Consider the following 16330-nt stretch of genomic DNA (forward strand, 5'->3'; position numbering starts at 1 on the left):
TGTAGCTGGAGCCTGTGGGCCCCATTCAGAGACGTACGCTAATGTCATCACAGCTGTGATCCTGTACACAACTGCTTTGTAAATATATGCCAATGTAGCAGACGCCGATGATTGTATTGAGATGTCCACCTTCAGCTTTACAAATCCATGTACCTGCGTAGAAAGACGCAGTATCAGTTGCAGTAGATTCAATTATCACAGTGCTGAGTAACCCTATGGGTTAAATTCTGAGAACAGCGCCATCTGTTTTTGCATAGGTTTCCTACCATGCTGAGAAGACATTCGTATAATTGACTTCTGACTAACTAACCCATGTATGTGTGTTAGGGAATGTAGACTTTGAAGGGTAAGTTTACTAAAAGTCATTTTGACCTTCTAAAACAAACACACTATTGATTCCCATCAGTTTCTAAACCCCTACCCTGATGCTATTTTCAAGGACTGCTTAAATCCCTAGGATGTGTGTATGTTTTTGTTTTTTTAAATGCATAAATTCAAAAAAATGTACAAACAAAATGGTGGGGCCAGCCACCCAAAGAAATTGATAGCCAACCCTAGGTCTTTAATTCTAGACTGGTAGGGATGCCCCACCAATTTTCCAATGACTAGCACTAAACTTTACCAGCCAGGGCTGGTGAGAACCAAAGAGGGGAGACCCGTACTGTGGGGTATCCCCACCGTGATTCCATCCAGCCCTAGGCCAGATGGTAGGAGGGTTGTATTTTCTAGGTAGCAAAAACAACATTCTTCCCCCCCTCTTAGGTATATTTAACCCTAGTAGCAAATAGCAATCACATGCTCTTGTAGTGGTGGATACGGGGTAATCGTGCAGAAAAAAAAAATCCCGTTTCTCCTTGGCGCACTACAGGAATCGGCATGGAAAAAATGCCCAAAATTGCCTGCATAACCTGGCATGTGTAGTGCTGTGCCAGGGAAAAAGAAAACAACACACAGTTTAATGTAAAAAAACCCAAACTTTATTAAATAATGTTTTGTGCTAATTAGCGGTAGTAATTCTGTGAACACATACCTCCCAACTGTCCTGTTTTTTGGTGACTGTCCCAACTGCGGTTCACTGCATCCTGGGGGGGAAGCACTCTCAACGCTGCATGGCATCTATACAGTTAGGGGAGAACCTGGGGGAAGCCCAGCATTTCCGGGATTGCTGTGCATGCCCCAAGAGTCGTGTCGAAGTCAACTGTTCCCTGACTGAGGCCCGTAGTGGGGTGGAGGACCTTCCCCCTGGGCGGACAACAGAGCCTGGCTTGTAGAGGAGACACAGAGGAGGTTCTGAAGGGGAAATATACCTTTCCCAGTATTACAGTTATAGCCCACCTGCAACACACATTAAGTGATAGTTACAGAGGAAAGGGCGCAGCATAACTATCCCCAATGTACCAGTAGATCATTAACCAATGCACCTTTTCCTAAACCAGCTGTAAAGGCTGCAACCCTTAAAACCTGTTACCCAGTGCAAGGACAATTTTAGTACAGACAGTATCAGATAAACTGTTTACAAACGTTACCTTCATCTCAGTATTTACTTTTAATAAGGAAGGTTATGTATCAATACCACAGACAAGAACTTTGCCCTAGGAGATTTGTCGGATATATCAGAGCCAACATCCTTCCTCCCCATAGACTCTTCAGGAACCATTATTTATGACCCAGGGAATTTAGATATATTGTAACAGTGGGAATAAAGTAAATGTAAGCCATTACATCACAGCAGACAAGAGGAGTTTCTTCAGTCAGAGGAAATATAAATAGCCAGGATCATCTCCAGTATTATTGCAGTTGAATAATACCTCAGTGTAACAGCTTAGTCGTAGTCACCGACTTTGTAGCATAATAAGAGAAACTGAATCAGTTCGCTAAAACCTGTCAGACAGTGTAAACCTCATATTGTACAGCTGAGTAAAGAATGCTGTGACTGTATAGTCTGGGGTAAGAAATCAAACCTTTGTCCCTGGGCCAAATGATTAAAACCTAGGAATTGTATACCCCAACAGGCCTTCAGCAACAACTTTCTACGAATAATAGTGAACAAGTCCATTTAGTTGTGTGTAACCATTCTTTTTTCTACACAAACGGTGCACCGACATTGCACTTCGCAGGGCTACCAGGGTTAGCCTGGCTATAGGAATATTGAGCGCTATAGCTTAGTATCAACTATAGAAAGTTTAAACGTTATTGTAATTTGTGATAATATTAATTTGTCATTTAAGTGTTGCATTATTTTGTGATATTGCTGTGTATAAATTATTATTGTTGTCGTACGGATCCCAGAGTTTTGAAGAGATCCTCTCTAATAAATATAAAGTATTGCACCATTTGTGTAATTAATGTGTTGGGTGCTGGGAACCACTTGCCTCTCTACTTGGTAAGGGGAAAGAAGAAGTCACCGGAATGAATATTAAGGTGAGGAAATCCATACTGAAAGATCCTAATACACTTCAGGGTGTGACAATCCCTGTTTACATTATGCAAACAGTGCCTTCAGTTCATATCATGAAACAAAACATTGTATTGTCCCTACTTCATCATATACCACTTTGTAGTGCCCCCAGAGCACATTATACCACTTTGTAGTGCCCACACTTCACATTTTCCCACACAGGGGGCCTGATTCAGACCCGGTCACTAAGCTGCGCTTGCTAGGGGCGATTATCGCACATATGCGCATGCGGAAAAGTATGCATGCGCGAACCAGTCACTGCAGCCGGGAATCGTGCGCTCATAGTACACAGACTGGACGCTACTTTGAGTGACAGCGCCATTTGTGTGTGGTGACGGGAAGGTGCTTGTGAACTGGGGAGTGGATGTGCGAACGCAGGCGTGTCTGAGCGTCAAAACGGAGTTTAATGGGTGTGCATAATTAGCAAAGTAGCGTCATTGAACACGTCACTTGGTTGTTTTTTTTGCCAGAACTGATCGCAGTGCTTCCTGGAGATGACGTATGCTAAGAGAGAAAGGTGGGCGGCTTTATACTCCTGTGTACACTCACTGCCATCGCCCTCTAAGATAAAGAGGGCGTCCTTAAGCCAGACAGTGCGATCGTGGGATTTGCATACCCGGCCCCTTTTGGCAGCGACCGGGTCTGAATCAGGCCCAGTTCCCCTTACCAAAAACACAGATTGCTTTCTTCGTACCCTTGTGCCCTGTGCACCACACAGAGCATTTGCAGGGGTCCCATGGTTTGGTGGTCCAGGGCAAATTTAAATTATTATGGTCAATGTGATAGGCAAAACCAGTGATGGTGCCTGCCAATCATAAAATATGTGGACAAACAGAAGCGCAATCCTGTCCACTATCACATAACTGAACCTAAGGATGACATGTAAGCACTATTGAGCCTCCTTAAATTTTTTGCTGAATTTCTCAATAAGAAACTTTTGGCCTAGTGGTGATGCGCTGTCTCTCTCCTCCCGGCCGGTTCTAATTGGCATGCGCGGGATCTCGCAAACATCACGAGATCCTGCGTGCAGCCCCAGAGCCGGCAGCTGACGCAGCAGGGACAGTGCTGTCTCTGCTTTCGTGGTAGCGCAACGACAGCTGCAGCTGTCGATATTGATAGCTGCAGCTGACAGCTTATACATTGCCAACTTAGTGGCATTGCTATTTTGTAGATAGCAGCACCGATAATTACATAATGCCCCTTACTGCCTAGGCCCTCAATTATACGGAATCGGTATGTAATACCGGCAGATCAAATAGCGGCAGCCCGGCGGGTCCAGATCCCAATAGGGAAAGGTAAGCAACCTAACCCTCCTTTAGGGGTGCCTAACCCTAACCTTCCCCTGTAGTGCCTAACCCTAACTCCCCCTTCCCCTAGCCTAAACCTAACCTTCCCGGGGGGGGGGGTGCCTAACCCTAAGTCCACCCGGGGGACCCTATATCTGCCCCCCCATCCCAGGCTGAGGGGTCTATTTATCAAGCAGTGAAAAGCATAGAGAATTGGACCAGGGGAGAAGTTGCCCATAGCAACCAATCAGCTCCTGCCTATTATTTAATAGACTGTACTTGATAAATGCTACTTCAAAGCTGATTGGTTGCTATGGGCAACTTCTCCACTGGCCACTCCACTTCTCCACGCTTTTCACTTCATGATAAATAGACTCCTAAGTGTTCTACTTACCCGTCAGAGGACGATCGGGATGGCGGGGGTCGGTCTTCCGGCATCGGGATTAAGATAGGCATCGGCATTTCGATGCCTATCTTAAGTCCCTTGTCGGGCAGAACGAGTGGGGATTTAGACCGGCGGCATCGCGTCCGCCGTTCTATTAACTACATCCCAATTATACATTGGGGAGAAGTGGTATCAGCGCAAATAACGTATGCTGATACCGCTCCGTCAGTTCATACATCTACCCCAAAATCACTGGATCAGCTACTCATTTGGTATGTAGCTTGCAGTCTCTTTGCCAAAACCACTTGTAGGTCATACTACACAACATCATGTCACAATTTGTTTGTAAAGGTTCTTTAATGTTTTATAAAGCTCCAATTTTCACAGTACATATTCGTTATATTAAGAAGTTACATGATTCCCAGTTTTGCCAATTAGGGGTCTATTTACAAGTTTTGGATGGAGACAAAGTACCAGCCAACCAGCTCCTAACTGTAATTTTTAAAACACAGCCTGTGACATGGCATTTAGGAGCTGATTGGCTCGTACCAGATCTTCGTAGACTTTACTTTGGTTGCTATGGGCAACTTCTCCATTGGTCCACTTCTCCACGCTTTTCACTGCTTGATACATAAACTACTAAGCCTTGGATGGAGATAAACCGAATGGAGATAAAGTCCAGCCAATCAGCTCCTAACTGTTAATTTACACATTGTGAAAAATGACAGGAGCTGGTTGGCAGGCACTTTATGTCCGTTCACATTATCTTCATCCAAGGATTAGTAAATAGACCCCTTAGTCCTTGTTTTCAAGAGCTACAATGCCTGACTAAATTATAATAGGAAAAGGACCAATAATTTTTCTGCATCTGGCAAACAAAAAGCATGGTAGGGTGTGCGTGTGGTATGTTATGTCAGCATTCAGAATGTCAAAATAGGTGTTATGTTGACATGCACAAGTTGACATGCTCATTGTGCATGTCTACAGTTGTCGTGTTGACATGGTTTTTCTAGTGTTAGAGCCCTTATCCTAAACTTGTACTATTGACATTATATCACAGTTGACATGTTTACTGTTTGTCGACATAATGACTACATACCAGCATTCCAGATTTTTCTATTTTAAATGAGAAGACTACTGTACTTATCACTTTGTTTCCATATTACAACAAAGGTCATCAAAACAATAAATATGGGTCAAACTTATACTTTAGAAGCACAGAGAACGTGTTGAAAAAATATATATAAAGTCTTATTTTCTGTATTTATAGATCCATTTCACATTATATTTCTATAGATCAGTGTTTCTCAAACTCTGGGCCTGATTCAGAGCCAAACGCTCTGACCAGAGCGCTCGCTCTGAATCAGGGCCCTCCTCCCTCAACTTGGAGCGGCCTCATGGACGCTCGCATAGCTGTGGGTTACCACCCACAGCTATAGCGAGCGTCCATGATGATGGTCGCGATGGTCAAGACCATCGCGACCATCGGGCTTGCGACGAGACCCTGCGGTAGGGTCTCGCTGCCGCAAGCCCTGGAGTGATTTTGGCTCTATCACAGCCAAAATCACTCCCACTGACATCACTACTGATGTCAGTGGGGCCGGACTCAGACGGTAGGCGTTCCCATGGGAATGCCTCCGTCTGGCAGGCACGCCCACCAAAGGGGGCGTGCTGTCAGTCACCATCGACAGCACGCCCCCTTTGGTGCGAGACCCGGAGCGATGGATTCCCCGTCGCTCGCCGGGTCTCGCGCATGCGCACGTCGGAGCTCCCTCCGTCGTGCGCATGCGCATTAAGGCACCGTCGACCCGCTTGCGAGCGGGTCTGAATTAGGCCCTCTGTCCTCATGGAACCTTGACAGTATGTGTTTTCAAGGTATCCTCAGGAATAATTTGTACCACCTATAGATCTATTATGTTATCAATTAACACACCTGAGCTCCAGTTAGATGATATGGAAAACATGCACTGTAAAAATTTCATGAGGACCGAGTTTGAGAAACACTGATATAGATGAAAAACAGAAGTTGAATATAGTAACTTCTTTTCATGTAGTGGTGCGTTTGACACCATAGTTTGATAGAAGCCTCACATAACTTAATGATTTGTTGCCAAGAGATGCTCTTAACATAAGCTGGTTAGCGATCATTGGTGGATCTGGCCGATAAATGCACAGTGTATGGCCGCGACTGATTATTGATGATCGGACGGCTGGGCGTGTAAAATCTTCCAATATGCCCAACTGATCTGTTCTTTGGTCGGCAGCATCTAGTAGTGTACAAGCTGCTGTGGCTGACCGCCTGAAAATTTCCCTTATCCTTCACAGGGGAGGAACCCAGATATGGTGTGTGCCATACACTGTGACATATCTTACACGCCTACCCTCCCGGTTTTCGCAGGAGGCTCCCACACCCCCGGAAGGGTAGGCACTTCTCCCACATTCTGCCCACTTCCTAGTGAAGTGGGCAGAATGGGGAGAATTTCCACGGCGATCGCGGGTCCCTGTGTAGGGGACGGGGCTTAGTGACATGATTCTCCATGAATCGCGCCATTTAGCCCCGCCACTTACTTAAATTTAAGCCAATTATGGCAAATTGTCACGAGGAGGTGGGGCTTAATGACACAACATGTCAGGCCCTGCCCCCATCACAACCCACCTGCTTCTCCTTCCCAGGCTTCTCCCGGGGAAGAGACAACAAAGGTAGGCAAGTATGCTTACATGCATGACTATGATATCTGTCGGTCTGCCAGACATTTTATGTGGCAGGGTATGCCCAGCTTATGTCCTGTCATTCTCATGTACCCCAAGAGGCCATGTTCTCACAATTTCCCCGATCATGCACAGATGAACTAATCTATGTCATTGGCTCAGTAACGATCTCTCTTGCTCCCTTAGAGAAACATTCTTAAAATATGAAGAGTTGGGATCTACTGATGTCTGGTGTTCAGAAACCCTGGCCTAGTCAAAAGCACATTTCAATTATTGTTATATTATTTTCAGTCCAGAGAACAATGGAAGAGGCTGTGTGACGCTCTGCTTAGATAAATTAATCTTCCTGTCTAGAATGTAATATTAGGTGGGAAAATTGTCATTCAAGCATGTCAGAGCAAGTTTTCAATGCAGCATGTCTTGGGAGTCCACTGATGTTACCAAGCAAACAGCTCTATGTGAATATTCCCCAAAGAAGTACTTTCTCTGTATAATGTTTTTGGTTACTCCTTAGTGGTCCATTTGAAGATAAAGTTAGAAAATAAATACCATCCTAACAACTACATTGTATTTTGGATTTTATTTTTTATTTTAGTCCCACTTCATAAATCTAAAATACATCTTTGTCACAGTACAATTTTACATTTCCCAAGTGCATTATGGGATTAATATGAAATCATTCTTCTTCAAGAGAAGAAAAAAATATATAGTAACTTTTCAAATAAAAAAGTATATTATTCTCTCATCATCAATCAGAAAATTATATTATTGGTCCTATACAAGGTAAAGCTGTCAGGGAAATAGTCACTAAACACTTGTATGTCGTTAGACCTCTTTCAGTGCTGGCAAACACATATATTGTCCATTTAAATGAATGCCTTGTCAAGTTGGTTTGTATTTTATCTTTTTGGATTCTTATTGAAATATTAACAGTTGCAGTAAATGACAAGCCAACAGTAACAAGGGAGGTAGAACTGATAGAGTTGAAGAGCTGCTGCTTGCTGCCTGTAAAGAAGGGTCATTTGCATGTTTCCTAGGCTGTGGCCCCACTGTGATGTATCCATTAATAATTCGGATTTGCGGAGGAGGGTCAGTGACACTGCAATAAATAAATAACATAATTAATTTTATCATTAATTTAAAAAAAATATATATATGCAAATACACTATTTTTTTTCCATTTCTGCAGTACGTGTGTACAATTTAGCTAAAACTTTTTTGTTGCTAGATGGACAACTGCTGTTAGTACTATGGTATATTTATACACACTCACTAATAGATTTAATCACTTTGTGGTTGGGACATTTCACATGGCAGTGTTGAAGGTTCTTTTTTGGTTGGGAGGGGTAGGGCCTGTCTGTGACTATGGAAAAAGTCCAAGAGGAGTGTTTGTAAACTTCTTTTTGTATTTGCTATATGTGTATAAGCTGTGTATCACTTATGACAATATAGAGGAAACATACAACACTAGAGACAACGTTCTGGGAAACATAATCATATGTAGAGATGTAATTCATCAGAACGATGATATATTTTTTTTAAATGTTGAATAGCTCTCCTATTTTTTAATCTTAGTACCAATAATACAGCAAACTAGATGTTATTTATTAAGATGATAAATAGAAAAGGGCACAGGACAGATGAATGAATAACCCCCATTGTTACTGTTACTATTACTCCTCGCTCAAGGCTACTGTTTTATATCCTGTCTAGTCTGATAAACATCACAATGAACCTATTCCAGCTGGTATCAACCTGTGCTACTCTGAAAATGATTTATGCATCTATAACAAATTGTGGACTTTGGTTAATAAGTAATAATACAATAATAAATGACACTTAGAAATATGCTCATGTTTAAAGAGCATAGCAATAATTAGCCTATGTATGCTATAGGACTCGGAATAGGCAAAGTAGGTTGTGCTAAGTAACAAATAAAAATAACAGTTACTACAAACAAAAGATATCAGCTCCTACAATCTAAAATTGCCACATCAATGCCATGGCGCTAACCAATTGGTGTTCAGCCCAGCGGTGGAACTTGTGAGTGGTGGGCCCAGGTACAAAAATTTGCTTTGGGCCCCCCTCTTCCGCCCTACTCCAAGTCCAAGTGCAGTGGGTGACAGAGAGAGGTAAGAGGTAGACAAAGAGAGGCAAGAAGGTGACAAGGAGAGGGTGATAGGGAGAAGCAGTGGGTGACAGGGAGAGGGAAGAGGCAGTGGGTGACAGGGGAAAGGGTGAGAGGTGACAGGGAGAGGGTGACAGGTAGAGGGAAGAGGCAGTGGGTGATGGTAGAGGGTGAGAAGTGACAGGGAGAAGCAGTGGGTGACAGAGAGAGAGTGATAGGTAGAGGTGACAGGGAAAAGCAGTGGGTGAGAGGAAGAGGATGACAGGCATTTTGTGACAGGGAGAGAGTAATAGCTAGAGGTGACAGGCAGTAGTTACAGGGAAAAGCAGTGGGTAAGAGGGAGTGGTGACAGGGAGAGGGTTGATAGACTGTGGTGAGAAGGAGAGGGGAGAGGGATGTCAGGGAGATGCAGTGGGTGCCCGACACATTATACCATACTGTAGTACCCCCCACATTGTCACACTGTAGTACCCCCCACATTATGCCACCTGTAATGCCCACACATAATGCTACACTGTAGTGCACACACATTATGCCACCTCTAGTGCCCACACATTATGCTACACTGTAGTCCCCACACATTATGCCACCTATAGTGCCTACAAGCAGCATCCACAGGCAGCCAGCAGAGCAGCAGTTACAGCCTCACAATGAGTTACACCCATGAGGCTGCGCTGCTGCTAGGTCAGAGGAGCATGTGATGGGCTCCTCCAATCAGAGATCAGCACATGCTCCTCTGACATCACTGCAGAGACTACTGGGAATTATTACCCAGTAGTGCACTGCAGTGCCGAGCCCCTGCGTGTAGCTGCCGGATGGGTCAGTCACAGCCTTGATGACTGTCTGGTTAGCAGCTGCACTGCAGCCTGCCACACAGGCAGTGTGGACCCCTATATTGCTGCGGGCCCCGCAGCAGTGCACCGGCTGCACCGCCGGTAGTTCCACCCCTGGTTCAGCCAATGTCCAGATCAGACCAGTACTATTACTACAACGTAACAATGACTCTACCATCAGACCTGATCAACATCTGAGAGATCACAATCACAAACAGATGCTAATAGTATCTGATGACTTTTTAGTCTTATACACCCTAAACTTTGCAGCCAGTTAGGTTAATTTTTATTATTTCTAAGATTTGTCTTCATGTTTAAAGTTTTTATTTTTCAAACACAGCCTGTGAGATAGCAGGCTGATTGGCTGGCACCTTACCACTTTTCACTCTGTCTCCTAATACTGCTTAGTAAATAGACCCCCCAATCTGGTAGGATGACTAAGAATTAGCGCAAAGCTCGTCAGTATGTGAAAATGGACAGACAAATTAACAATAAGATTAAACTGTAATGAACAATTACCTTTATTATGTTACACTAACGATAACACAGCAATAAACCATTTGTCTGCAATTTTCACGCTGTTTTCACATTGTACAGCGCCAAAATTCCTCTATCGGTGACTTTTTGTACTAAAAAAAATTTCCGCAGAATTCTGCTTCCCGTGTTCTCCCTACCAAATTTGGTGACATTCTGGTTATTAGATCAAGCTACAGACGGCTCTGAATAGGGTAGGTTTATTTATGGCCATGCTGTATATACATTGACAGTACAAATTTACCTTTCCTGAATGCGAACCCAAAGGTCACTAAAATGGCGATGTTTCTCCTTCTTTGGCTTCTTCTTTTTGTATTTCCTCTCAATTTTGTCCATTACGTCTACATTATCAGTCATTAGCAGGTTGGGTAGGAGCTCTTTGTCTCTGTGTGTGTTCATTGGTTGCTTCATTTTTGAACTGGTCGTATATGGGGATGAGGAGAGCCCCAATGATAACTTTGAGGGGGAAGGAGTCTTTTTACTTTTACCACTTCAAAAAGAAAACAAAATTATTAGAAAACCATACAGATATGAATTAGGCTAAATGTTCAATTTACAAAAGTCATATTTGAGAAAAACATAGCATTTAAAAATTAGCAACTTTATAGAAAACAAAAAATGGCAGCAAATGTTTATTTTCTTCTATGTCATTTTTAAAGATCCAGTAAAATAAACGAAAAAAAAAACATTGTGGCAATATATACGAGGTATGTCTAAAAAGTTTGGTGAATGGTCTGATATATCTGTATGTGCGTCGAACAGCAATGGAGCAACGACTGCATCCCTCACACTGCATGCACTGCATCCCTCACCAGGGGCGTATCTACACATTGGCCTGGATGGCAGTCGCCAGGGGCACCGACCGAGGGGGGGCGCCACCCAGCGGTGCCATCCACGGGCAGATGGTAGATACGCACCGGGTCTTCTCTTCACAAAAAATAAAAAACTTCAACTCACGGCGCTGGCAGGCACGCACTTCAGGAAGCTGCACGGCCCAGGGAGGGCTGGCAGCAGCAGCCTCATCCTCGTTGCGACCGTGCAGACGGGCCATGCAGCTTCCTGCAGTGCACGCCTGCTGGCACCATGAGGTGATGTTTTTATTGGTGTGGAGAGAAGACCCAGCGCGCGTGACCAGTGCAGAAGAACGAACAGAGGAGCCGCAGCCCGCAACAGCACTGCAGCACCAAGGTAAGATGTCGGGATTGGGGGCACAGAGGGGGGCCTGCTGGGGAGTGGGTACTTAGAAGGGGGACTAGCTGTTTTTTTGCCCTGTGGAAGCCATTGTGTGTTTTTTAAAATTAAAAGAAGTAAAAGCTGTGTGAGCGGACGGGGCTGTGAGGGGGGAGAGCTGGGGAAGGGAGGGGGTGCAAGTCCCTTATGTTGCCTGGGGCGCTCTGACCCTTAGATACACCCCTGTCCCTCACACTGCATGCACTGCATCCCTCACTGCAACCACTGCATCCCTCACACCACATGCACTGCATCCCTCACACCTAATGAACTGTATCCCTCACACCACATGCACTGCATCCCTCACACCACATGCACTGCATCCCTCACACCACATGCACTGCATCCCTCACACCTAATGAACTGTATCCCTCACACCACATGCACTGCATCCCTCACACCGCATGCACTGCATCCCTCACACTACATGCACTGTATTCCTCACACAGCATGCACTGCATCCCTTACTGCAACCACTGCATCCCTCACACCACATGCACTGCATCCCTCACACCACATGCACTGCATCCCTCACACCTAATGAACTGTATCCCTCACACCACATGCACTGCATCCCTCACACCTAATGAACTGTATCCCTCACACCACATGCACTGCATCCCTCACACCGCATGCACTGTATCCCTCACACCGCATCCCTCACACCGCATGCACTGCATCCCTCACACCGCATGCACTGTATCCCTCACACAGCATGCACTGCATCCCTCACACCTAATGAACTGTATCCCTCACACCACATGCACTGCATCCCTCACACCTAATGAACTGTATCCCTCATACCACATGCACTGCATCCCTCACACCACATGCACTGTATCCCTCACACCGCATGCACTGCATCCCTCACACCGCATGCACTGTATCCCTCACACAGCATGCACTGCATCCCTCACACTGCAACCACTGCATCCCTCACACCGCATGTACTGCATCCCTCACACCGCATGCACTGCATCCCTCACACCGCAACCACTGCATCCCTCACACTGCAACCACTGCATCCCTCACACTGCAACCACTGCATCCCTCACACCACATGCACTGCATCCCTCACACTGCAACAACTGTATCCCTCACACCACATGCACTGCATACCTCACACCTAATGAACTGTATCCCTCACACCACATGCACTGCATCCCTCACACCGCATGCACTGTATCCCTCACACCGCATGCACTGCATCCCTCGCACCGCATGCACTGTATCCCTCACACTGCAACCACTGCATCCCTCACACTGCATGTAATGCATCCCTCACACCGCATGCACTGCATCCCTCACACCGCATCCCTCACACCGCATGCACTGTATCCCTCACACCGCATGCACTACATCCCTCACACAGCATGCACTGCATCCCTCACACTGTAACCACTGCATCCCTCACACTGCAACCACTGCATCCCTCACACCACATGCACTGCATGCCTCACACCGCATCCCTCACACTGCATGCACTGCATCCCTCACACTGCATGCACTGCATCCCTCACACCGCATGCACTGCATCCCTCTCACCGCATGCACTGTATCCCTCACACAGCATGCACTGCATCCCTCACACTGCAACCACTGCATCCCTCACACTGCAACCACTGCATCCCTCACACTGCAACCACTGCATCCCTCACACCACATGCACTGCATCCCTCACACTGCATCCCTCACTGCAACCACTGCATCCCTCACACCACATGCACTGTATCCCTCACACCGCATGCACTGCATCCCTCACACTGCAACCACTGCATCCCTCACACCTAAATGTTCAATTTACAAAAGTCATATTTGAGAAAAACATAGCATTTAAAAATTAGCAACTTTATAGAAAACAAAAAATGGCAGCAAATGTTTATTTTCTTCTATGTCATTTTTAAAGATCCAGTAAAATAAACGAAAAAAAAAACATTGTGGCAATATATACGAGGTATGTCTAAAAAGTTTGGTGAATGGTCTGATATATCTGTATGTGCGTCGAACAGCAATGGAGCAACGACTGCATCCCTCACACTGCATCCCTCACCAGGGGCGTATCTACACATTGGCTTGGATGGCAGTCGCCAGGGGCACCGACCGAGGGGGGGGCGCCACCCAGCGGTGCCATCCACGGGCAGATGGTAGATACGCACCGGGTCTTCTCTTCACAAAAAATAAAAAACTTCAACTCAAGGCGCTGGCAGGCACGCACTTCAGGAAGCTGCACGGCCCAGGGAGGGCTGGCAGCAGCAGCCTCATCCTCGTTGCGACCGTGCAGACGGGCCATGCAGCTTCCTGCAGTGCACGCCTGCTGGCACCATGAGGTGATGTTTTTATTGGTGTGGAGAGAAGACCCAGCGCGCGTGACCAGTGCAGAAGAACGAACAGAGGAGCCGCAGCCCGCAACAGCACTGCAGCACCAAGGTAAGATGTCGGGATTGGGGGCACAGAGGGGGGCCTGCTGGGGAGTGGGTACTTAGAAGGGGGACTAGCTGTTTTTTTGCCCTGTGGAAGCCATTGTGTGTTTTTTAAAATTAAAAGAAGTAAAAGCTGTGTGAGCGGACGGGGCTGTGAGGGGGGAGAGCTGGGGAAGGGAGGGGGTGCAAGTCCCTTATGTTGCCTGGGGCGCTCTGACCCTTAGATACACCCCTGTCCCTCACACTGCATGCACTGCATCCCTCACTGCAACCACTGCATCCCTCACACCACATGCACTGCATCCCTCACACCTAATGAACTGTATCCCTCACACCACATGCACTGCATCCCTCACACCACATGCACTGCATCCCTCACACCTAATGAACTGTATCCCTCACACCACATGCACTGCATCCCTCACACCGCATGCACTGCATCCCTCACACTACATGCACTGTATTCCTCACACAGCATGCACTGCATCCCTTACTGCAACCACTGCATCCCTCACACCACATGCACTGCATCCCTCACACCTAATGAACTGTATCCCTCACACCACATGCACTGCATCCCTCACACCTAATGAACTGTATCCCTCACACCACATGCACTGCATCCCTCACACCGCATGCACTGTATCCCTCACACCGCATGCACTGCATCCCTCACACCGCATGCACTGCATCCCTCACACCGCATGCACTGTATCCCTCACACAGCATGCACTGCATCCCTCACACCTAATGAACTGTATCCCTCACACCACATGCACTGCATCCCTCACACCTAATGAACTGTATCCCTCATACCACATGCACTGCATCCCTCACACCACATGCACTGTATCCCTCACACCGCATGCACTGCATCCCTCACACCGCATGCACTGTATCCCTCACACAGCATGCACTGCATCCCTCACACTGCAACCACTGCATCCCTCACACCGCATGTACTGCATCCCTCACACCGCATGCACTGCATCCCTCACACCGCAACCACTGCATCCCTCACACTGCAACCACTGCATCCCTCACACTGCAACCACTGCATCCCTCACACCACATGCACTGCATCCCTCACACTGCAACAACTGTATCCCTCACACCACATGCACTGCATCCCTCACACCTAATGAACTGTATCCCTCACACCACATGCACTGCATCCCTCACACCGCATGCACTGTATCCCTCACACCGCATGCACTGCATCCCTCGCACCGCATGCACTGTATCCCTCACACTGCAACCACTGCATCCCTCACACTGCATGTAATGCATCCCTCACACCGCATGCACTGCATCCCTCACACCGCATCCCTCACACCGCATGCACTGTATCCCTCACACCGCATGCACTACATCCCTCACACAGCATGCACTGCATCCCTCACACTGCAACCACTGCATCCCTCACACTGCAACCACTGCATCCCTCACACTGCAACCACTGCATCCCTCACACCACATGCACTGCATGCCTCACACCGCATCCCTCACACTGCATGCACTGCATCCCTCACACCGCATGCACTGCATCCCTCTCTCCGCATGCACTGTATCCCTCACACAGCATGCACTGCATCCCTCACACTGCATGCACTGCATCCCTCACACTGCAACCACTGCATCCCTCACACCACATGCACTGCATCCCTCACACCACATGCACTGTATCCGACACACCTAATGAACTGTATCCCTCACACCACATGCACTGCATCCCTCACACCTAATGAACTGCATCCCACACACCACATGCACTGTATCCGACACACCTAATGAACTGTATCCCTCACACCACATGCACTGCATCCCTCACACCTAATGAACTGTATCCCTCACACCACATGCACTGCATCCCTCACACCGCATGCACTGTATCCCTCACACCGCATGCACTGCATCCCTCACACCGCATGCACTGTATCCCTCACACCGCATGCACTGCATCCCTCACACCGCATGCACTGTATCCCTCACACAGCATGCACTGCATCCCTCACACTGCAACACTCACACTGCATGTACTGCATCCCTCACACCGCATGCACTACATCCCTCACACAGCATGCACTGCATCCCTCACACTGCAACCACTATATCCCTCACACCGCATGCACTGCATCCCTCACACCGCATGCACTGCATCCCTCACACCGCATGCACTGCATCCCTCACACCGCATGCACTGTATCCCTCACACATCATGCACTGCATCCCTCACACTGCAACCACTGCATCCCTCACACTGCAACCACTGCATCCCTCACACCACATGCACTGCATCCCTCACACCACATGCACTGCATCCCTCACACTGCAACCACTGCATCCC

The 16330-nt window shown here is 47.0% G+C and overlaps 1 protein-coding gene across 1 annotated transcript in view; it reads right to left on the reverse strand.

Moving 5' to 3' along the window:
* Positions 1–7469: 7469 nt before the first annotated feature.
* TRABD2A (TraB domain containing 2A) overlaps positions 7470–16330 on the reverse strand; it is a 116203-nt gene continuing 107342 nt past the window's right edge. Inside the window, exons 6-7 of the mRNA XM_088478512.1 lie at positions 10578–10823; positions 7470–7937 (exon numbers count right to left, since the gene is read on the reverse strand). Of these exons, the coding sequence (XP_088334638.1) occupies positions 7754–7937; positions 10578–10823 (430 nt within the window). The 3' untranslated portion in view covers positions 7470–7753. The remainder of the gene's footprint in view (positions 7938–10577; positions 10824–16330) is intronic.

Source organism: Taudactylus pleione, unplaced genomic scaffold (genome assembly GCF_031769625.1).
Source record: "Taudactylus pleione unplaced genomic scaffold, aTauple2 ptg000214l, whole genome shotgun sequence".
Classification (NCBI taxonomy): domain Eukaryota; kingdom Metazoa; phylum Chordata; class Amphibia; order Anura; family Myobatrachidae; genus Taudactylus; species Taudactylus pleione.